General features: G+C 56.4%; 9 protein-coding genes across 9 annotated transcripts; 4 read left to right on the top strand and 5 right to left on the bottom strand.

The window, feature by feature from the left end:
• Window positions 1-56: 56 nt before the first annotated feature.
• On the top strand, window positions 57-1,304 carry BJX68DRAFT_262035 (uncharacterized protein; the record flags this gene model as incomplete). Its single annotated transcript, XM_071044342.1, has 3 exons — window positions 57-596; window positions 660-824; window positions 885-1,304. 3 exons carry the CDS (start codon window positions 57-59, stop codon window positions 1,302-1,304), a joined length of 1,125 nt encoding a protein of 374 aa, XP_070904545.1.
• Window positions 1,305-1,604: 300 nt separating this feature from the next.
• On the bottom strand, window positions 1,605-8,526 carry BJX68DRAFT_262034 (melanin synthase; the record flags this gene model as incomplete). The annotated part of the gene is made up of 9 exons (XM_071044341.1): window positions 1,605-4,031; window positions 4,091-5,734; window positions 5,782-5,866; window positions 5,922-6,040; window positions 6,097-6,120; window positions 6,170-6,748; window positions 6,803-7,156; window positions 7,218-8,169; window positions 8,216-8,526. 9 exons carry the CDS (start codon window positions 8,524-8,526, stop codon window positions 1,605-1,607), a joined length of 6,495 nt encoding a protein of 2,164 aa, XP_070904544.1.
• A 643-nt stretch (window positions 8,527-9,169) lies between these two features.
• BJX68DRAFT_276859 (cytochrome P450) lies at window positions 9,170-10,938 on the bottom strand (the record flags this gene model as incomplete). Its single annotated transcript, XM_071048206.1, has 5 exons — window positions 9,170-9,622; window positions 9,675-10,277; window positions 10,326-10,437; window positions 10,537-10,680; window positions 10,717-10,938. The coding sequence occupies 5 exons, from the start codon at window positions 10,936-10,938 to the stop codon at window positions 9,213-9,215; spliced, it is 1,491 nt and encodes a 496-aa protein (XP_070904543.1). The 3' UTR covers window positions 9,170-9,212.
• Window positions 10,939-11,243: 305 nt separating this feature from the next.
• Window positions 11,244-12,680, top strand: BJX68DRAFT_262032 (S-adenosyl-L-methionine-dependent methyltransferase; the record flags this gene model as incomplete). The annotated part of the gene is made up of 3 exons (XM_071044340.1): window positions 11,244-11,528; window positions 11,593-12,105; window positions 12,162-12,680. 3 exons carry the CDS (start codon window positions 11,244-11,246, stop codon window positions 12,678-12,680), a joined length of 1,317 nt encoding a protein of 438 aa, XP_070904542.1.
• Window positions 12,681-12,883: 203 nt separating this feature from the next.
• Window positions 12,884-14,462, bottom strand: BJX68DRAFT_252454 (putative salicylate hydroxylase; the record flags this gene model as incomplete). The annotated part of the gene is made up of 6 exons (XM_071042570.1): window positions 12,884-13,221; window positions 13,312-13,421; window positions 13,481-13,559; window positions 13,622-13,686; window positions 13,739-14,328; window positions 14,382-14,462. The coding sequence occupies 6 exons, from the start codon at window positions 14,460-14,462 to the stop codon at window positions 12,884-12,886; spliced, it is 1,263 nt and encodes a 420-aa protein (XP_070904541.1).
• Window positions 14,463-14,548: 86 nt separating this feature from the next.
• On the top strand, window positions 14,549-16,693 carry BJX68DRAFT_276856 (putative monocarboxylate permease). The gene is made up of 4 exons (XM_071048205.1): window positions 14,549-15,126; window positions 15,181-15,554; window positions 15,620-15,983; window positions 16,094-16,693. Exons 1-4 carry the CDS (start codon window positions 14,900-14,902, stop codon window positions 16,530-16,532), a joined length of 1,404 nt encoding a protein of 467 aa, XP_070904540.1. The 5' UTR covers window positions 14,549-14,899; the 3' UTR covers window positions 16,533-16,693.
• A 1-nt stretch (window position 16,694) lies between these two features.
• BJX68DRAFT_117171 (Zn(II)2Cys6 transcription factor domain-containing protein) lies at window positions 16,695-18,399 on the bottom strand. Its single transcript, XM_071036040.1, has one exon. The coding sequence runs from the start codon at window positions 18,268-18,270 to the stop codon at window positions 16,984-16,986; it is 1,287 nt and encodes a 428-aa protein (XP_070904539.1). The 5' UTR covers window positions 18,271-18,399; the 3' UTR covers window positions 16,695-16,983.
• A 581-nt stretch (window positions 18,400-18,980) lies between these two features.
• On the bottom strand, window positions 18,981-20,606 carry BJX68DRAFT_252452 (MFS general substrate transporter; the record flags this gene model as incomplete). The annotated part of the gene is made up of 4 exons (XM_071042569.1): window positions 18,981-19,224; window positions 19,320-20,159; window positions 20,210-20,451; window positions 20,511-20,606. 4 exons carry the CDS (start codon window positions 20,604-20,606, stop codon window positions 18,981-18,983), a joined length of 1,422 nt encoding a protein of 473 aa, XP_070904538.1.
• A 363-nt stretch (window positions 20,607-20,969) lies between these two features.
• On the top strand, window positions 20,970-21,955 carry BJX68DRAFT_226564 (DUF427 domain-containing protein). Its single transcript, XM_071038528.1, has 4 exons — window positions 20,970-21,485; window positions 21,547-21,652; window positions 21,717-21,797; window positions 21,861-21,955. The coding sequence occupies exons 1-4, from the start codon at window positions 21,405-21,407 to the stop codon at window positions 21,890-21,892; spliced, it is 300 nt and encodes a 99-aa protein (XP_070904537.1). The 5' UTR covers window positions 20,970-21,404; the 3' UTR covers window positions 21,893-21,955.
• Window positions 21,956-22,013: the final 58 nt, after the last annotated feature.

Below are 22,013 nucleotides of genomic sequence, written 5' to 3'. Positions count from 1 at the left end.
ATCGCCTGTGAGACTCGCTCGCCCTCATACGGTGCGACCACAGACAAGCGAGCGCCATGACTCTCTCCAGCATCGTCTCCATCTCCTACTTAGCATTCCTCTCCACGAACGTCCTCGCCCAACGCACCGTCGTCGTCCCCGCACACTTCACCGGCACCGAACAAAGCCACACGCAATGGATCTCCAACGCCACGGGCTTCGACGCCCCCATGAACCAGCCCCTCAACGACACCTCCTTCGACTGGTGGTACTTTGACGTCGTGCAGGAGCCCGACGCGCGGGGCCAGAACCACCCCTCAATGGCCATGACATTCCACACAACGGGCCGCGACGGCATGGATGTGTTCCAGAATCTGTTTCCCCTGGGTCTGCCGAGCAATAATCTCATCCAGATTAACCTCAATTGGCCGGATGGGGGCAAGGATGCATGGGTTCTTGTTGGGGATGAGGCGGTGATTACCGTCGAGGGGGATGGGGCGAGTGGGGAGTTCAGGGGGACGGGGTGTGCGTTTGAGGGGGAGGCGGATTTGTCCGAGTATACGGTTCATGTGGACGCGCCGGAGAAGGGGATCGTGGGGACTTTTCGGGTTAGAGCGGTAGGTCACTGCATGCCTTCTGTGAAGTGGCTTTGCTCTTCAGTGCTTACGGGTTATCGACAGGACGTTCCACCCCATTACCCCTGCGGCCCAGCAGAGGCAGGACAAGACATGCAGGTCGTCCCCGGCGTGGGCTGGATGAACGCCATCCCGGACGGATACGGCGAGGCCGACTTTAGCATCCGCGGCAAGCCATTCAGTGTCCGCGGTCGCGGATACCATGACCACGTACGTAGGACGTCCATCCCCACCCCAAGTTGATACTTCTTAAAACTCACACACTATCAGAACTACGGCAGCCGGCCCTTCTCGGAATCCGCCTACTCGGCCTACTGGGGCCACGGCCGGCTCGGCGAGTACGCCTTTGTCTGGCTAACGGTCCTAACACCCACCCTCGAAGAGCACGTGTCTGCCTACGTGACGAAAGGAACCGAGATCCTCGTCGCGCGCTGCGAGGGAATCACAATCCGGCCATACGGCGAGCACTCTACGTACCCGCCGACGCGGCGCACGGGGGCTCCAGAGGGATTCACGATTAGCGTTGATACGCCAGATGGGCTGTTTGAGCTGCAGGCGGAGACGATTCATATCCAGATCAACTTTGACTTTTACCGGCGGTTTACGGGGAGGTTCGCTGGGACATTGGATGGGGAGCCCCTGCCGGATGGGGTGGCGCTTTGGGAGCAGTTTGCCCTTGATAAGGACTAGAGTGGGAAGGGATGGTACCAGACAGTCTATGGCTGGCTGAGAGAAGAGGCTGAGTACAAGCATTGGACTACGCTACAGGATTACAAGCTCGTCACACCATTTCAATGGGTCAACTATCCAGATGTACTGTACCATTGCAGTTATAACAAACTCCATCTAACTAGACTGACGCAATCTGACCTGCCCCTGCACGCAACCTTTGAAGGTAGTCCCTTCTTACGCTACCCTCCCAGACTATAAATACTCCTGCAAAAGCCTCGAAACTGAGGCGACCTATGTCAAAAGGCGAAACAATTAGCCTCAGCTGGAACTCCTGCCGTTCAGAATAAATGGAAGAGGAGAGAAAGCACTCACATTCTGCCCAACCATCATCGTAAAGTGATTTCCCGACACCGAGCGCGTGGAGATCTTCTGCACCGGCAATAACAAGTCCCAGCCCTGTGGCCCACTGCTGTTCGCTCTATCTTCTAGAATCCAGGACTCGGTGGGATTCGAAGAGGCGAGAGACAAGTTGGCGCTGGGATCCACGCCTTCCTGCGCCCAGACGATCAATGTCGATGGAATTGACCCAGGACCAGCTGCAATAGCGGCCGGTCTGTATCCTGCTAGATTCTTCACCGTTGCGTCGAAGTGCGCTAACAGGTTTTGTCGTTTACCTATTCTCTCCTCCCGGCCACGGCCGGTTACATCTTCGAACTGCCCGAATACCCCCTTGGCCGCTAAGCGGTCAATTAGTGAGGTGGGCATGGGCGGAAGAGTCAATGGGCAAGGCGCATCGATGAGGATGAGCGAGCCAACTCTCTCGCCAGCTTCGAGCAGCTGCTTGGAGGCTTCGTAGGCCAAGACGCCGCCGACCGACCACCCGCCAAGATGGTACGGGCCATGCGCCTGTTTCTGCCTGATCGCATCGAGGAAGATCTTCACGGTGACTTCGATGCCAATGCTGTACTGCGAAGGTGCATCGATGAAGGGACACACGAGGCCGTAGACGTCCAGGTCCGGCCCGAGGGGGTCCAGCGCTGCATACGCAAAGGGCGTGCCGGAACCATCGGGGAAGAGGAAGAGGTTGGCCGTGCTGGTGGGATTCGACCGGCGCTGGAGGAGAAGCAGTCGCGAGTGAAATGCGCTTGAGGTGGCCGACTCGGCGCTTGAGCTTGAACTCAACCTTGGGCTGGAGTTTGCGCTTGAGGTCTGCGAGTGCGGTGTCTCAACGCCCAGGTGGAACGCGAGTCCTCGAAAAACATCGCTCACCGTCCGATTTTCTAGGAAGAAGCTGGTTGGTAGCTCAATTCCCGCCTCGCGCAAACGAGCGAGGATTGCTAGGCTCATGAGCGAGTCTACACCCAGCGTGCTTAGGTCGGCCGATGGCTCGAGATCTTCTGAGGCGATTCCTGTTTCTTCGATGATGAGCGTTCGCACAAGCTCTGCGGCTTCCCCAGTTGTACTGTCGGGAGTGGAGATTCTTGTCAGCGTCGATGAAGATGATGAGGGTTGTGCTTCACTGAATATGCGTGTATGAGGCTTCGTGTCTGGAGCTGTTGGGCTAGGTGCTGTTCCCTGCTTGTCATGCAAAAGGGCGAGGAGGTCACGGACTGTAGCGGCGTTCATGAGGTCGGCGTGAGAAATCGAGAGACCGAATTGCTCGACGAGATTACTCGCGAGGGTTAAAGACATCAAAGAGTCCACGCCCAGGTCTGATAATGTATCGTCTGGCGAGATCTCCGAAGGCTCGACACCCAGTTCAGCGGCGATGGTGTCGAGAAAGGCATCTCTTCTCGTCGGCCTACTGTCATGCTGCGGGACCACTGCTGATGCTGGCTTTCTAGCTGGCGTCTCTGGCACGACGAGACTCCGGTGTGGTGCTGTCTTCTTCACGATCGCACTCTTAGCGCCCACCGGAGGCAAAAGCAGATCAAGGACAGTCCTCGGGACCCTCTGGAACCGCAGGTCCTCTGCCAACCCGACGACCTCGCCATCTCGCAGCATCCAGACATTGCCTCCAACGACCGTCTTATCCCGCGGCAGCATCCTCACATACGCCTGGTACTCTGCGCCCGGGACCAAAGGCTTTGCGAACCGCAGCCCCTGCCAGCCATGCGAGATGTAGACGGCCTCGCTGTAATCCAGCGAGTCATTTCCGTTCATGATAAATCCGGCCAGGTGCAGCAGTGCATCGATCCAGTATGGGCTATACAAAAAGCCGCCATCGTCGGCACCACGGCCATCTAGTCGGATTGTTGCTGTCGCTTCGAGTAGACCGCTATCGAGCACGACCCGGTCCATGCGTTGGTATCCCGGTGCGTAGTCGACCAGGGCACCGAAAAGCCGGTATGTGAGGCGGCTGGTGAGCCTACTCACGTCTCCGCTGCCCGAGTCGGCGCGGTGTTGCAGGGAGGCGACCCGGTCTTGAATCAGGTAGAGATCATGCGACCATCGGCGCAGCCAGTTGTCGGGAGAGCCAAATTCCAAAAGACAGGTTGCGTGCTTTGTTTCGACAGTCTTGTTGATGCTGTCCGCTGAGACGAAGTCGATGCGTATACTTTGAGACTGGCGATCGGGGTGTGCATGGATACGGAGGATTCGAGTTTCCGTCTCGCGTGGCTCTTTAATGATCAGTGGATTCTGAACCTCCATCGCGGTGACATTGTATCCTGACATTGAGAAGCCGGAAGCGGGCTGCTTGTGGATGTGGTCCGCAATGGTCAACGCTACATCTGCGTATACCGACTACAAGAGGTTAGTCGGCATATTCTTTTGAGGTCTCAGTAGACAGGTCAAGTACTCACCGAGGGACACAGAGCGGACCCATTAACTCGATGCCCACCAATGGCATCATGGATCTGAGGCGCCGAAAGGTCTGTCTCGAACACCACCACTGGGATTGTCGCATCATAGATCTCGCTCACCACGCGATGCACAGAATGGGACAGCTGTTTGGCAATCGGTGTGGCCTCGATCTCCTTCTTGCGAGAAAGCTCGGGTCCTGCTGGCTCTCCCTTCCGCAATGTCCAATCATTGCGATAATCAATCCAATAGTTCTTGTTGTCAAAGGCATATGCCGGGAGTGTAAGCAGCCGACAGGCACCTTCAAAATCGCGATGATACTCGGACCAGTTCACGGTAAATCCGAGATCATGAAGTGCAGCCAGGGTCCCAACAAGCGTCTTCCACGGGCTCTCTTTGCGTTTCAACGTGGCCAGAAGCGTCGGTGGTGCACCCTCATCGAGGATTGACCGCACCATCCCCGAGCAGATCGGGTGCGGCCCTATCTCGATGAACACGGTCGAGTCCACAATGAGGCCAGTCCCTTTGGCGTTCTGCAGAGCTGACGCAAACCGCACGGGCTGCCGACAGTGCTCTCGCAAGTACCGCGCATCAATCTCCTCGCCCTCGCGCAGAACCCGACCGGCAAGGGGGCTGATGATCGGGATCTGCGGCGTGCCCATGTTGACCACTTTCGCCACCTCTTCGAGGCCGTGCAAGATGGGGTCGACCTGCGCAGAGTGGAACGCATACGGGACACGCAACTTTGTTGTTCGGATACCTCGCGCAGAAAGATAGTCGGCCGCCGCATCAATGGCCTCTCTTGGTGCAGCAAGGACTGTCTCGCGCGGACTGTTCGCACACGCAACCTCTACACCTGCGCCAGCCTGAGACCCGGAGAAACTATTCAATGTCGTCGCCTCGTCCGCCGCAACGGCCAGCATTGCGTGCGAGTGCATCTCACACCGGCTTTCGAGTAAGCGCGCGCGGTACCCGACAAGGTAGATTGCATCACTGATCGAGAGGACACCGCTAACCTGGAGCGCAGCGTACTCGCCGAGACTGTGCCCAACGACGGCCCCAGGTTTGATTCCCAGCGAGCTCCACAGTCGTGCCAGCGCGACCTGGACGCAGACCAGAGCGAGCTGAGTTTGAATTGGGGACAGGGCGTCCAGGTCCGCAGCGGTCCCGTCAATCACGGGCAGGAAGGTGGGGAACCCTTGCTGTCGTGCGATCCCGTCAAAGTGATCGATGTCTGCGCGGAACTGCGTGGATGTCATGTATAGCTCGCGGGCGAGGGCCGAGTAGGTTGCGCCTTGGCCCGTGAAGATGAAGATAACGGGTTGTGACGTCTTTTGCAAGGTAGGAGGGGCGACTATATGCGAGTTTTGTTTCTCTAGCAGGGCCTGTTTGATGCTCTCAATGGAGGACCCGGTAACAGTGGCTCGGAAGGTGTGGTGCCGTCGACGCGCGGTGGTGGTGTAGGAGAGGTCAACGGGGGATGTGTCGGTGTTGTCGGAAAGATAGTCGACCAGCCTATTGAGGTTATTCAGGAGCGCTGATTTTGTGTGTCCGGACACTGTGACTGGATGTAGCGGGCGCGTCTCGATATCATGGCAAACGACCGGCGCTGGAGGTTCCTGAATGAGGAGGGCTGTATTGCCTCCCTACGACTGATTAGCAGGGTGAATCTGAGCCATGGGATGTGACTAACAGCGGCACTGAAGTTGTTGACGAGAATCGTTCTCTTCTTGCCATTTCTCTGTACGAAAGGTGTCATCTTGAACGGTATTCGGACACTTTGCGTGTCAGTTTGGCTGCTTTGGACAGGAATTCCAGGGGCTCAGGCCTTACTTGCGAGCATTCAAATCAGGAAATCCGTGGTTGATCTCGTTTTTAATGCCAACGTGCGGTGGCAGAGCCGAGTGTTTAAACGTCAAGATGGCCTTGACTAGAGAGGCCACTCCAGAAGACTGCTGATACTCAGTGTCTGCACGCATACCAATGGGAGAAAGAGGGAAAGCCGTACAGCCTCACCGTGACCGATATTTGCCTATCCTCGTCAGTGCATATGTAAAAGCCCAAGGAGCCACAAGACATACCTTTACTGCACCAACATACAGCGGATTCTCCTCCGCCCTGGACCCCTTGGCCGGCGCAAAGACATCAACAACTGACCGCATCTCCGTGCCATCGCCGGCCTGCGTGCCCGTCCCATGCATCTCAACATACCCCACATCTGCTGGATCCACCCCTGCCTGCTCGAGGACTGCGCGGTAGAGGCTGGACTGTGTTTCAGCATGGGGATGCGTGATGCTGATCGCGTTGGCAGAATGGTTCGTCCCTGCGCCCAGAATGACAGCGAGGATGTTATCTCTGTCTCGCTCTGCATCGCTGAGGCGTTTTACGACGATGCTTCCCACTCCGTCCGCGCGGCAGTACCCGTCTGCACCGTTATCGAAGGTCTTGCATGAACCGCTCTGCGAGAGGAATTGGCCGCGGCTGAGACCAGAGTATAGGTCCGGAGAAGTAAGGACACTCAGCCCACCCGCAATCGCGGTGTCACAGTCTCCGCTCCATAGAGAGGTGCAGGCCAACTGGATGGCTGCAAGACTTGAGGAGCAAGCCGTGTCGACGCTGTAGCTGGGGCCGGTGAATTTGAAGAAGTAGTTTATCCGGCCCTGTACCATGTTCAGCTTTCGTATACTGGTTCAAGAAAGAGAATGTAGACCTACCGGTCCAAAGGCACGGATACCACCGGTGATGAAATACGTCCCGATGTCCTGTGCAGCATTCACGTCTCTGTAGTCGTCGCTCGTCTGCCCGTAAAACGTCCCAACGCGATTCAGCGCCGTGGAGCGGGTCCGGTTTGGGACAAAGCCCGACATCTCGAGAGCTTCGTACGCAGTCACGAGAGCGAGCCGCTGCATCGGGTCTGTCTGCAGAGCTTCCCGAGGCGACATGTTAAAGAACCGAGGATCGAACTCCCCGGGGCGATCGATAAAGCAGCCGTAGGGGGTCCAGCTGGTGTTTTTCGCCTTGCCGGTGGGGTCGACGTGGCTTTCGACGTCGAAGCGGTCTTTGGGAATCTAAGCGGGGTTAGTATCAAGCCAGGGTTACTGTGCATGCCCAATTCGGATGATCACTTACAACACGGTGCAGATCCAGCCCTTGCTCAAGGACACTCCAGAGGTCCTCGGCACTATCTGCCCCTGGGAATCGGCCGGACATGCCGACGATTGCCAGAGGAGCATGACTAAACGATGCCGAAGGTCTGTACTCATCAGCCCCTGGGTCAAGGGCAACGAGGTCATGCACGGAGACCGTAGCATCGGTGAAGCCCCTGAGAGTCGCAGCCAGACTCTCTGCCACGGGCGTCGGCCCGACTGCGTCGATGCGGACCGTTGAGATGGCATTATCCTGTATCAGCCGCTCACAGCGGTCGAGGATCAAGTCCAGCCTCAGCGGCGCTTGCAAAGTGTGATGCACGACGGTCTTAAAAAGCCCCAACGCGGTGGGAGAGTCGACTGGCTGGCCCGTCAAGGGTGAAAGAAGAGTCTTTAGCGTTTTGAAGCTAGACAGCAACTCGGCGTCGACTCCACACCGAGATAAGAAGCTTGAGAAATCCAACACGGTATGGATGTGGGACGCGTGATATCCTGCGTAAATGGGCAACCAGATGATCTTTCTCGAAGGCTGAGAGGCAGTGAGGCTCTCTGCAAAGCGATTCAACGCTGGCGGCGACCCGCTGATTGTGACACTTTTCAGTCCCACAGCGCTGACGAAACACCGGTGTCGAAGGGAAAGATGCCCGCCGGCGTCGTAGATATTCAGGGCCGAGAGTGCTTCGTCTTCGGTCATTTTAGGGATGGCAATGGACCAGCTGCCGAGCGGGCTGCCTTGCTCATGAAGCATGCTACTGGCTGTTGCGGCTTGCAGGCCCATCTGGAAGGCCATGGAGACAGTTGGGACGGCGAGGTGCTTGAGATCGTCGAGCGAGGCAGAGGCAGCGTAGGCTGCTGCCACCAGGGACCCCGTGCAGAGTCCAGCGACTGTGATGAGCTCATTGTTCTCTGGACGACGACCGCGGCCTTCGAAGTAACTATTCACTATCAGATGGAAACCGCCTTTGGTTTATGACCACGTACCGGAAAATCTGGAGGAGCTGAGCGACGCAGAGCAAGACGCTGCTGATTGAGGGGTGGCAGGCACCATGCGTTTCGTGGTATATTCGGGCAAGATCGTGGATATTCTTGAACGAGGGAAGGTGCGCGCGCTGGAATGGCCGCAGACGATCCGACTGGGCTCTCAGCGCAGCACTCGCATCCCGGATGAATTCCGTCTGGGCGACGCTGTGTGGAGCTGCAAGCAGGAGCCTCTTCAGCAGTGCAGAGACATTGCTCGTCTGGTCACCGAGGACAACCAGGTTGAGCCGGTCCACTGGTACTCTTTGATGCATGGTGACCTGTTTAGAGATCTTCACACCTGCATTTGGGATGTGTGTCTACGAGTGACTAGACCCAGGTCAACTGGGACGTTGGGCTTAATACAAGGCTCCTGCTATCTCCATCAATGGTTTGCCTTGCGGTGCTGGCCCTAGTGGCCTCAACATGCCAGCGATGGCAACAAGTGCGAGTCCGACCCTAGATCGCACGCGAGATCTTGCAGACGCACGAAATTCGCCGACGGCCCACATGGCGATTAGATGCAGCTCCGCTACTGGCTGATGGCTCGGCCACGTTTAGGACCGTTAGATCGCCGAGACTACAATGGCTCGGTGGGTTCTTCAGCAGCGGACCGTTTCCTCAGGGATCCCTATTCTTAGTGGCGGCAGGCCGGAGGGTGATGGTATATGGGGGGTTGAGCTCGGAGCGGGATCGCTATCCCAGTAACTCGGCATTTCGCAATCTATTGACACGATGAACTAATCAAGCAATAGCCACTGACAACTCGGCACGTTCTGGCCTAGTGGGTCGGTGAACAATGGCATTGTTCTTTGTAACAAGCAATGTGGCAGTCGATGTCCGCGCGCCAACGGTATTGAGGGCCAGACTATACGAGAGTCTACGACTAACACCTGAGGTTGGAATTGACAACACCATGGAACTGTTCATTTATCTTGACAATACAGTAACAAAACGTAAGCTACCTAGCTCTAAAAAGCACTCTAGCAGTCTGATTTGGCAGACGAGACCGATCATACCACGTCGGAGTGGGCAACGCACTCGAATCCTCCAGGCGAACATCGTAGTGCAGCAGAATATGCGCAAGGAGCAACTTAATCTCCTGCGCAGCAAAGAACCTCCCGGGGCACGCATCCCTGCCATGCCCGAAGTTGATGTGCGTGGGCGATGTAGTGACGAACTGGTACCGGTTCTCGTCCCCCGGTTGCTCGCGGAGACGCGACCACCTGAATGCGTCAAAAGTTGATGCATTCGGGTAGAGCGAGTCGTCGAGGTACATTGCGTGCATTGGCACGAGGACGTAGGATCCCTTTGGGACAGTGGTGCCGTCTGAGAAGGTGAAATCCTTTGTGACGGCACGGGTCATTTGGGCTGCGGCGCATGTTAGTACATCATACTTGATTTGAGGCAATGGGAGATGTACAGCTTGCGATTGGAGCCAGTCGCTGGCTTTCTAGCATGAAGCTATCCAGCTTGCGCATCCCGGCTAATCCTCGTGCGGTCCATCCATCTTCGCTCACGGCGCGTTGCACCTCCTCTCGCAGCTCCGCGTGGGTGTCGGTGTGCAGCGCAAGATCATAAACACAGTTTAGAAATGTCACGCTCGTGGTATGCACCGCCGCAACATTCAGATGCAGCAAGCGATACATCAGCCGCTCGGGGTCTCGTTCCAGCGGATTTGGCGCAGCATCAATCACCCACTGTAATGAGTCCACAGGCTTATCCCGGGCAGAGGCCTTCTCTAACTGCCCGATCTCTTCCAACCGACCTTTGATATATGGAAGTAGATGCTTGCGAGCAACCTTTTGTCGCTCGTTGACGCTGGTGACAAAGTATGTCACGGGGCGCTTCAGAAAGTCAGGCCACGCACGGAGCTTATCAGCGCCTCCAAAGACATCGATAGTGTAGCGGATAGACATTTGCAGGTATTCCTCATTGCGGCACAGCGGAGCACCGACGAGAAGCCGGTTTGCTGTACGCGTCGCGATGCGGTGGGCGGTTCGAGCCATGACGACTGGCTTCCAGTCTCCGCGATGGTCAGCATGACAACACACAATGGGCGAATGCAGCATACCTTCTGGGCGCCCAATTTCCTGATCAAATGCCAAATTGATCTCGTCGAGCAAATCTCCAATCTTGTGTTCCAGATTGGGTGTAAGATGTGTTTTGATGAGATGGAAGTGGAACTTGTCCGCTTCGACGATGGGAGATACTGTGTACCTCGCTTGTTGGACCTGTCCAGCATGAGAGATGGCTTTGAGAGAGGGGACATTTTTTACACGCACATCGTTGGCCGCCACCTTTGCACTGAGATGAGTTGGCGGTGCCGTCCGGATCTCATCCACAAACCTCGGGGGCACAACAATGACCCATCGGACGGGCGTACGAAGCTGGTAGAAAAGATCGTGTTTCGAAAACTGACCAGTCAGCTTCAATCAAACCCTTCTTCTTCATTGCAGACTCACCCTCTCATACCCGGCTTTCAGGACCCCAGGGCTATCTCTGAGATAGTCGAGAGAGTCGTGCCAGCTCCCCAGCCAGCCGGAGTGGGTGCTGTAGATGGGCAGGTTCGCGCGCTTCGAGCTGATGAAAAGCTTGAGGTATACAGCGATAACCGCAAGGGCCCCGAGAATAACCCATGTCGGAGGCCCAGTGCTGGTCTTGGCCAGTTCAGTCAGAATCGCCATCTCGCTCGCTAGAGATCAGTGGTGCGTCGCAGGGGTACATGCAGTTGACGCACTAAAGTGAGCAACGAAATGATTGTATATCTCTCTTCAATCAGCGTGGAATGACACAAATAGTATGAATCTGTTTCGTCATTGTACCCGCCGATAGACTACAAGCCCGTCGGAGGTTTGGGGCTTGTGGCGTCGCCGTCCAAGTCCGATACGAGGCTGCACCCCCACTCAACAATCGATATTATACGGATCCAGTCTCCCAGACATTATGGCATTATCAGTAACGAACCTTGTTTATACTTATTCTGATCATCATGGCCAACCCTACCGTCTTGCTGGATCTTGCATCCACCATCTCCAACGCCGCGCTGGCCATCACCCGGCACAGCCTCGACACATCTACTCCACCTCCGTCGTTTATTCCTCTGCGGCCTGTAAATGGCGTCGCGAACGGGAATGGGGCAGTACAGAAACAGCCCACCAGCGAGGCTGCCCAGAAGGAGACGCTCGACGCAGCGGCCTCCCTCATCCAAGCAGCAACAGACCTGCAGATCCTGGTTTCCGGTCCGGAGAATTATCTCAAGAGTTTATCCTATGGCGTACGTCCGCATGATCCCGGATGATTGCCCAAAACGGTAATATCTAATGTGATGCGTACTACAGTACCACGACATCACCGCCCTAGCCGTCGTGATAGAATTCAACCTGGCCCAGCACGTCCCCTTGGACAGCGAAATCTCCTTTAAGGAACTGTCCCTTGTCAGCGGAGCCCCCCTCGGCCGTCTTGAACGCATCCTGCGCCTCCTCTTCGTGCGCCGAATCTTCCACGAGCCTCGCCCGGGGTACATCGCGCACACGACGGCCTCGGAACGCCTCGTCACAAACCCCGAGCTAACTGCGTTCCTGGGCCACTGCACGCATGAAGCCTTCCCCGCCGCATCGAGACTCGTCGACTCGCTGCGCAAGTACCCGAATACCGAAGAGCCCAGCCAGGCCGGGTTCAATGTCGCCTTTGGAACGGAGGATCCGCTGTTTACGTTTTTGACCAAGAATCCGGACCGGTTCGAGAGGTTTAATCAAGGCATGGCGGGTTTGAGTAAGAGTGGAGGGCGCTCGGTGAAACAGGTTATCGAGGGGTTTCCCTGGGGTGATCTGGGCGAGGCGACGGTTGTTGATGTATGTTTCTTCCATCTTCTCTCGCCCTATCCCAGTACACTGGCTAACAGCTCCAGGTCGGAGGCGGCAACGGCCACGTCTCAATCGCCCTCGCCGAAGCATACCCGAGCCTCTCATTCATAGTGCAAGACCTCGAGGGCGCAATAACATCCGGAGCAGCCTCACTACCCGCATCCTTGCAAGACCGCATCACCTTCGAAGTCCACAACATGTTCACCCCGCAAACCCGCCAGGGGATCGACGTCTTCTATCTCCGGCACATTCTCCACGACTGGCCCGACGACTGGGCCGTCAAGATACTGAAGAACCTAGTCCCTGCGCTCAAGCCCACGTCACGGATCATCATTTCCGACTCGGTGATTCCGCCTCCGGACCAGCTGCATGGGCTGCATGAGCGGTTCGTGCGGTACCTAGATCTGCAGATGATGGTGCTGCATAATGCGCGGGAGCGGACGGAGGGGGATTTTGCGGAGTTGTTGAGGAGGGCAGATGAGAGGCTACGCATCAAGAAGGTTTGGAGGGGCGGGCATGATGCGGCGGCTGGGACGATTGTTGAGGCGATTCTTGTGGAGTAGACAAGTCTTTTGCTCGGGCTAGTTCAGAAACGAGTGTTTTTGATGCAGAGTCCCGTTCTTACTTTATGCAGTCTCATACCTTTCTCGTATGGCTGTAATTAAGTGCCCGTCAAGCGGCTAGAGAGCATGGCACATGACAGTTTCATATGAACTATGGAAAGTAGAGAGAACTATTGACATCTTACCAATATTCCTCACAAGAGCTATGAACCACCTAGCTTCAAATACCTCTCAAGAACTCCCTTCGAATCCGCGATAACATCATATCCGAAATTATGCTTCATAAACTCCGCCGGCGAGCTCGGAACCTCGGCTCCCTCTGGCAAATACTTTTTCGCCTGCTCTTTGATCTTCCACGATTCATCCTGCCCCGCGTTCGAGAATACCTGCATTGCGGATGCGCGGTTCACGCGCACTTGCTCAAACAGCGCGAGTCGGGACTGGATTTCTTGTTGAGTGATAGTTGTGTGGTCTGGAAAGGTAAAGAGCTCCGACAGGGCGCCGGCGTCTTCTATTGCTTGGGCACCGGCTTGACCTTGGTCTGCGACAAATTTGCGTTAGCTGGGTGAGCAAAGGCGACAGACAACCTGATATTCAGAGGAGGGAAAGAGGCAAGGTGGAAGGAACCTACGAGGGAGCATGGGATGTGCCGCATCGCCGATAAGGACTAGACGGCCGCGGGTCCAGGTTGGGATGGGGTCGCGATAGAGGAGAGGCCAGCGCTTGATGGATGTTGCTTTTCTACGGCACTGTTAGCTGGGCCCGTGGTCGTGGTTGTTTACATATGAGGATATACTAACTTCAAGATGCTGATTATTGTCGGGTGAAAGTCGTGGTAGTGAGCGAGGAGGTCATCGACTGTAGCATCGCGGTCCCAGTCTATAGAAGTCAGCAAGGTCAGCTTTGATGCCATGGTAGAGAGCCAACTAGGAGATACGCACCTTCCTTCTCGAGCCCGTCTTTCCCAAGATCAGCGTGGATACCTACAAAGTTCTGGACCGTGTTGCTAAAAAGCTCCTGTTAGGATCACAACCAGTCAACCGAGGGGGATGTCATACTCGGCACAGGGATACCAAACCAGCCGCCGGCGATCCTCCGCAACGAGGACCCTCAAAGCCCCATCCTCAAGCAACGGCGCGATCTCGCTATCCTCGCGCAACACATCACTGGGAATCAAGAACCGGAAAGCGGCAGAGCCGGTCGAGACTGCGTGAACAGCACGGCCGATGACCTGGTGAATCGCCGTCGTATGGACGCCATCCGCGGCGATGATCAAATCGGCACGGTGCACTGAGCCATCGGACAGTGTCACAGACCCCTGGTCGGCGGCATAATCCACAACCTCAGAGCGCAGCAAGATCTCAACGGGCGATCCTCTCCCCGAGGCCGTCGCCAAACGCTGCAATTCCGAGTGCAGGTCGACACGGTGAGCGAAGAAGAACGAGGCCCCATATGTCGCCGGGAACTGTGAGCAATCCACATCGACCAGGGTCTTGAGCGAAGAGCCGGGAGCGACGATTGACCGGCGTGCAGGAACTAAGCGGGCGCGTTTGATGTCGAGGCCCCACTGCAGGAGGATCCGTGAGGCATTGGGGCAGACGTTGATGGCTGCGCCGACTTCGCGGAGGAAAGACGATCGTTCGAAGATCTGGATTTGTCATTTAGAGGGATAGTACTGTCCATCCGGGCCAGAGAGCGTACCCTAACATGATGGCCTGCAAGGCGCAAACCGATCGCGGCCGAGAGTCCGGCGATCCCGCCTCCAACAATGATTACATTCATCTTGGACAGCCAGCAAAAGGTCTGGTAGATGCGGGAAATGCGAGTCGACAGCCTGCCCTGATCAACCATGGACAGACTCTAAAAGCGACCTCACAACAATTGTAGAGGCATCGAAGCATTCGCATCGCAACAGGGGAGGACCGCCGATTGGGTGAGCAGCACCGGGTTGTCGATCGTCTAACTTGATGGGGGAATGCAGCTGTCGGTGGGTTCGTATAATCCCTGTGACTGACAGCATCGGGGGGTTGCCACCGACCCACAGACATCCCCTTCAGACAGACCGACCCAGGGAGCGGAAAGCCCAAGCTATGGCTGGAATGTCAAGCTCATTCACTCAAACGATGGGCCTTTTCAATTCCAACTTGTCCCTATAGACCGTCTCCCTTTCCATCTCTCTCTCGCAGCGTTTAATGCAGTACGTTCTTTAAGACTGCAAGATGAGTACTTCTTCCACAGACCGTGATCTCTCGCTCCAACATGTCAACGAGACGGTAGGGAAGCGGGATTCATCCTCGGAAAGGGACGTCGAAAAAGACACACCTCCCCAGTCTGAACCGGCGCCTCCAGCTCCTCCAGCTGCTCCAGCCATTCCACCACCACCGAATGGCGGTCTCCAAGCATGGCTGCAGGTCTTTGGAGGATTCCTCTTCGTCTTGAACACCTGGTGAATACCCATCCCACGCCGCAAATCCATTCTAACCTCAACTAACCTCACCAGGGGAATGGCCAACGCATTCGGAGTCTTCCAAACCTACTACGCGACCACCCTCCTCACCACATCCAGCCAATCCTCCATCTCCTGGATCGGCTCAATCCAGGGCTTCCTCCTGCTCTTCGTCGGCGTCTTCTGCGGCCGCGCCTTTGATGCCGGCTACTTCTATCCCGTCGCAGGAACTGGCATCTTCCTCTCGGTCTTTGGGATGATGATGACCTCGCTGGGAACCAAATACTACCAGATCTTCCTCGCGCAGGGCCTGTGTCTTGGCCTCGGATCCGGCTTCCTATTCACCCCGTCGATTTCGCTCGTTGGAACGTACTTCTCGACGCGGAGGGGGCTCGCGACGGGGATTGCAGCGAGCGGGAGTAGCGTTGGTATACACACCCCCTCTCCCACCCATCTTTCCCTTCCACACCAAGCCAATCTAACAAGTCCGCAGGCGGAATCGTCTTCCCGGTCCTCATCCGCCGCCTCATCAAAACCGCCGGGTTCCCCTGGGCCGTGCGCGCCATGGCCTTCATCATGCTCGCGACACTGCTCCTGGGAATCTCCCTACTCAAGCCGCGCCTCCCCCCGCGAAAGTCCGGGCCCATTGTCGACATCGCGGCCTTCCGAGACCCCGCATACACCACTTTCGTCATCGGCCTCGCGCTCGGCTTCATGGCCTTTTTCATCCCCTTCTTCTACGCCGAGAGCTACGCGCTGAACATCGGCGTCGACACCGAATTGTCCTTTTACACCCTGAGCATCATGAACGCGGCGGGGATGGTCGGGCGGTTGGTTCCGAATGCTATCGGCGATGTGTATGTTCCAACACCCTCCTCTGCCTCCATTCCTCTTCCCTCCCTACTTTAAGATGTTTCCTCCCACACCAGACCAAACAACGCTAACAACCTCTCCCTCCCCTTTACAGCCTCGGCCCCCTAAACATCATCCTCCCCTGCACCTACATCTCGGGAATCACAATCCTCGCCTGGATCGCCGCAAAAACCCTCGGCGGCCTCCTTGCAACCTCTATCCTGTACTCGTTCTTCTCCGGCGGGCTTATGGCCCTCCCACCCGCGATCCTGGTCTCGCTGAGCCCCTCGCTGAACCAGATCGGGGTGCGCGTGGGCATGGCGCTGACGATTGGGTCGCTGGGTGTGCTGATCGGGTCGCCGATTGCAGGGGCCATTTTGGCGGGGCAGAGCGCGGATACTACTAGTGGGAGTCAGGGTGGAGGAGAGGCGGGGGTGCATGGGTTGGAGTTCTCGGGGACGCTGGCGTTTACCGGGTTGGCGCTGTTGGTTTGTGGCGGGTTTATGAGTGCGACGAGGGTTGTGCGCAAGGGGTTGAGGTGGGAGAAGGTGTAGAGGCAGGGATGAGTATGGATATTTGCAAACAGAGTGGCTGGAAGAGAGGAAGATGTGCATTGGAGGAAATGGAGTGAAATATCACAATTATTGCAGCCCTTGGCTCACTATTCGACCAAAATCTTGCTAGATCAAAGCGTGGAAAGGACCTTGTTGAACTATTGCCAGACTTGGCCATATATAAATCAGTACCTGAAAAGTCAACGCGTGAAATCAGACCTTTACGCACAGTATGTCTTGTTGAGCTTCCATCTTCCTCCGAACATCCCCTTCACCTTCAACCCCCTCGTTGCCTCGGTCTCCATCACCACAGAATAGCTTCAAGACTCGTCAATGTCATTCCTTCTAGTATATTCGCGTCTTCCTCTACAGTATCTATCTGCCCACTGGCACTGCAACCCCTGAGATAGAACCCCAGCGAAACCGAGTCCATCGAGATCCGGCTGGGAATTTACGAATCAACCTCGGTCATAATCGCCCGAAACTCCGCGATCAACGCGCTGCGCATCATATTGTACAGATCCAGCCCGTCCGCCTCGTCCAGCCCGCACGCCCGCCTGTCCAGCCGCTCCAGTAACCGCGGCACCTTGTTCACATCCAAGAGCAGGATCTGCTTTGTTAGAGAGCTTTCATCTGCGTGGTCGAGTGTGTATGAGCCGAGCGAGAGGCGGACTGTGCTTGGTGTGGCTCCTGCGACGCCGCTGCCTCCACCTCCAGCTGTGAAATCTGTAGGAGGAACACTTGTATCCATCTCGTCATGTCTCTCCGCATTAAAGAATCCGAGGCCTGCGTCCGACGGATGTCTACTGCCGAGCGTGGTATCGGTACCGATGTCGGTATTCCCTGAGAACGGACTACCACCACTACTCCCCCGAGACCCACGGCTGCCCCGATCCCTGCGATTCCGCAGTCGGGAGTGGTAGAGGAGGTTGTACAAGTTCAGGTTCTTGCGGAGGAGGACGAGCATGAGGAGGCGGGTCGTGCTATCGTGGGGCGAGATGCATTTCAGCGCGTTGCAGATGTGGATGAGGGATTCTTTGTTCTGGGAGAGGGCGACGTCCATACTCAGTAGGCGCATGTTGGCCGTTTGGATCTTCTCGAGGGCGCGGACGATGGTTTGGAAGCAGGTGCATGTGCTGGGGTTGACGCTTGGTGGGCTTTTTGGGGGTGGGTTGAAGAGGAGGTGGGTTTGCTGCTGCTGCTGCTGCTGCTGTGGTTGTGTGGGTAGGAGGGGCTGGGGAGGGTGCTGTGTTGAAGCGGAGGAGGGGGGAATTTGCGACTGCGAGGGTGCGGAGAGGTCGCCTGGGACGAACTCTGAGATGGGCGCGGCGGTGGGAGTGCCCAGACTGAATGTGCTGATGGATGGATCGATCAGGACGCCCTGGGTGCCGCCGCTGTAGAGTGGGCTCATGGCTGCTGTTGTTGCTGCCGACATGGAGAACCAGTCGGAGAGCATCGAGTCGACCGGCTCCATCATGACCGAGTCCGTGGTGAAGTCCATGATCGAGACCTGATCGCTCTGCGGTCGCGAGGGGCTGCTCCGTGGAGGGGTCGGGATGTGTTCCTTGTTCGCTGTTGGAACTCGCCCCGATCGCCCGGGAGGGCTGTGGACGCAGAGCGTGTTCAACGCCACGCACCGCTGGCATCCTGCAGCTGTAGCGACACATTTGACCTTGGCCTGGTGACAGTTGTCGCACGAGGCTCTGAGAGCCCGTTTCTGTGTTCCCATCCCGGGCATCTTTTGCTTTTTCTCTGTGCCGCTCCCTGGGAGAAAAGGGGGGGTGAGACCGTTGATAAACCTTGCCAACGCAGGCGTAGCGGGGAGGGGGACTCGTATTCTGCTGTGCTTTTGGGGCGCCCCCCGCCCCTGGATGTTGAAGAAACTCGGCTCAAGCTGGCATGAAATGCAAAGCAAGATGTCGCGATCGCAGCGCCCGCCAGCCATTCAGACTATTGGTCCAATTGAGGGAGGCGATTGGGGGCCATCGCGAGCTGGTCCTAAACAGTGGTTGAAACTCTTTCGCTATCTTGATAAGCACAGGGTAAAAGCGCCACATTCTTAATCATAACAGTATGATTGAACGGCCATCCACTCACAAATCCTATGATGGCGACACCTGTCACGCCATTGCGAGCCAGGAGCGACTCGACGATACGAGGGTCTGCACCCCCAGCATTTCAAGGCTAAGAGAACCAAGGCGCTTGGAAAAGCTTCGGACATTAACGGTTGACATCTGAAACCTGTTGAATACTTGATCTCTGTTTACTGCAGATCCTAATCTACCCGTCTGCGCCAGCTATTCTTAGACAATTTGATGGGACCATGGCAGATCCCCTGCCTGCCACTGCTAAATCCTGGCACCCAAAAGTACTTTGTGCTACCTTCCCTACCATGCACCTTGCGACCGCTCACCCTGCAAGGATGCAGTCGACAATGACGGACTATCCTCACTGGATCCTCTTCCCCCGACTCTCAAACGGCAGCAGCAGACTCAGGAAAATGAGCAACGCAAACAGCGCAGCACAAACAAACAGAGGCGCCGTCGTCTCAACATTCGCATAGCTCCCGACCAGCACGCCCGCAATTCCACCGATCCGGTTCACCACCAAGCAAAGAGCATACCCCGTGGCCCGGTGAGCGGACGGGAGAATCTCCGGCGTATACGCATATATCGTGCCGTAGTACATATTGCTGCGCACATCAGGGGTCAAATTAGCGAACCTCGTGTATGCGGTTACCACCCAGGGGGCGGGACAAGGGACCAGGGGGTTCAAGAGGAAACTTACGAAGCGGCCGAAATCGCAGCAGAAACGCCCACATTCTGCGCCGGGGTGCGAATCTGCGTGTACCCAAACTGCAGAACCATCGTCAGCAGCGCACCCAGCGCCATTGTGCCCCGGCGCCCGACGAACTTGCTCTCCACGAGCACGGCAGCGAGAACCGGGCCCGCGAGTCCAGACACCTGGTTGATCGCATAGTTGCGCCAGGTCGTGTACGTGGAGCTGGCGCCGACCTTGCGACCCTGCGTTTCGAGGTAGTAGGGGAGGAAGACGTGGTACAGCGGGCTGACCATGCCAATGACGAGCCAGTTAAGGATGATCACCGTATATGACCACGCGAGCTGGCGGGTCTGGAAGAGGCCTAGAACGTGTTGAGCGACCCGAGTGGAAGACCAGGCCGAGCGCTCTGTGTTGTGTACGTTGCCCTCGCGGCGGAGGTCGTCGAGGGTCAGTGTCATGGGCCGGCCGTATTTCTCCGCGAGGTTTGACAGGAATGTGATGACCTCTTCGTCGCGGTTCTGCGCAATGAGCCACTTGGGGGTCTGCACCATGCGAACCACAAGCAGGCGCAGGATGCTGAGGAGTAGCACGAGGCCGCCGCAGGTAAAGTGGAGATAGCGCCAGCCCATGTTCTCACTACGCGAGCAGGTGTCTGGGGTTGCGGTGGCTGGGCAACTGTAGTTGGCCATAAACGCCCATGCTAGAAGCCCGGCAACGGTATAACCCACTGCCCACCAGATTGACATGAAGGTGACGAGCCACGAGTGCCCGCTGGGGAGGAACTCGAGCAGGCTGGTAGAGTCGAGAATATAGTTGCCTCCAACGGCCCAAGAATACAGAGCGACCCTAATAGTCTTGTTAGATTTGGCGTCGGAAATCCAGCAGGAAGCACCCACAAAGCCGCAAACGGGATATACCCAGGCATACCACCCGCAATGATTACAAAGACTGCAGCAAGGAGCAAAGAGGCATTGAAGGCAAAGCGCCGCCCGATAATGTCCGCCGAGAGGCCCCAAAACGCTGCGCCGACAAGAAGCCCAATCTGGGACCCGAGCGAGATGCCCTTGAGCTTCGAGCTTGGATTCCCATACTCGGTCACAACGCTGGGTTGGGCAATCGACTGGCAGATGATCAGGAGCTGGAAGGGGGTAGCATTGTCAGCGGAGCCTCTCCATGGTCAGGATCAGGCTGACTCACCGAATCCACAGAGTATCCGAAGCCATTGAGGAAGAAGAGCTTCCATTGGAAGGGGGTCATGCCAATCTTGTCGATTGCTCCGTTCACGAGAGCCATCTTCCTGGTGAGGACGGGGTCGATCAAGGAGGTGTCGAGCACATCTTCGTAGAAGCCAGAGGTATCGTCTTCTGTCTTGTGCTCATCCACTGGCCTCGCGGGGCTCGCAGCAGCTGAGGTGATTATCTCGCCCATGGTGATGCGGTTATAGTTGATAACATCCTCTATGACCCATCGAGCTCCTTATGTAGATCCAGACACGAGCCCGTCAACCATCTTCCCAACACTCAACTCCAGCACGCAATTCAGAGGCGTTCTTGGTGTTCGGTCGCGGTTCGCAGAGCCCAAATCTCAACAGTCACCATCTCGTTCCAGTCTTCCTCTTTTGTCCTGCTCCTCGTCGTTTATCAAAATCCAGACCGCGTCAAGCGCTAGTGGCCTCGTCTGAGCAGTCTGCTTTTGGACAGGCGCCACATCGGAGCTTTGCATCGGAGGGTTGCGGAGGACGTTCTCCTGCGCCATCGACCCTCCAAATTCCGACCCAGATCGGAGTTCAGAGGCCCGTCGGCGGTTTAGCTTGCGGCTGGCGCAATCAAGCCTCCAAGTCACGTATCCCTGTCCTTGCACTTGCCCAATCCCGGTCTTCCTTGGCTACGGTAGCTGGCTCACCTCACCCCCCGGTCGGGACCCCGCAATCACGAACTCATCTTGGTTGAGCAGTTCACGACGCCGTTTGGAGAGCGAGTATATATACAAGTCTCTCAATCATGAGGATTAACAGCAGTACAACAAAAAGAAACCAATCTAGTTGCCCAGCGTACTATTCCCGATCCCAAAGAACGGAACCAATCTGAAACCATGCCTCGTGCCCTCGCAAAAGTAGGTGACCACGTCGTCGCCGAGACGGACAACTGGGAGACGGTCGAGGGGAACATCTACGTATGCAAGCCACACTTCCAAATCAACTCTTCCTAGACCACCGTTGCTAATCCATGCCAAGTTCCCCCCTTCCGCTATCAAGGACCCCAGCTTTCTTGAACACTCGGACCTGTCCACCTTTTGTTCCTGGAAGGGGTACGCTTCGTACTGGAGCATCAAGGTCGATGGTATAGTACCCTACTGGGCAATTGATCTGCCACGCATCAAGAGTGCAGACTGATAGTGGAACAGGCAAAACACTCGAGAATGCCGCGTGGTACTACAAGGAGCCGTACGATGCAGCCAAGAACATCAAGGACTATATTGCGTTCTGTGAGTTATGAGTGCTCTTCTGCCGTCTTTGGTGTATGCGGGCTGACAGCTGACATTTGACAGACAAGGATAAGGTTGATATCGTTGAGGAGTAGGTGAGTGAGTTGGAACGGGGCATATAGCGTGGGTAAACTAGGGTCGGAGGACGTCAAACTGGCTGGTCTGTAATTATTGGTACAGTACCATGTACTCATGGATGAGGCTTGCGCAGTACGT

Source organism: Aspergillus pseudodeflectus (genome assembly GCF_044049435.1).
Source record: "Aspergillus pseudodeflectus strain CBS 756.74 chromosome Unknown BJX68scaffold_3, whole genome shotgun sequence".
In the NCBI taxonomy this organism is placed as follows: domain Eukaryota; kingdom Fungi; phylum Ascomycota; class Eurotiomycetes; order Eurotiales; family Aspergillaceae; genus Aspergillus; species Aspergillus pseudodeflectus.
The sequence above is the reverse complement of the archived record's forward strand: the minus strand, read 5'-3'. Positions and strand labels throughout refer to the sequence as shown.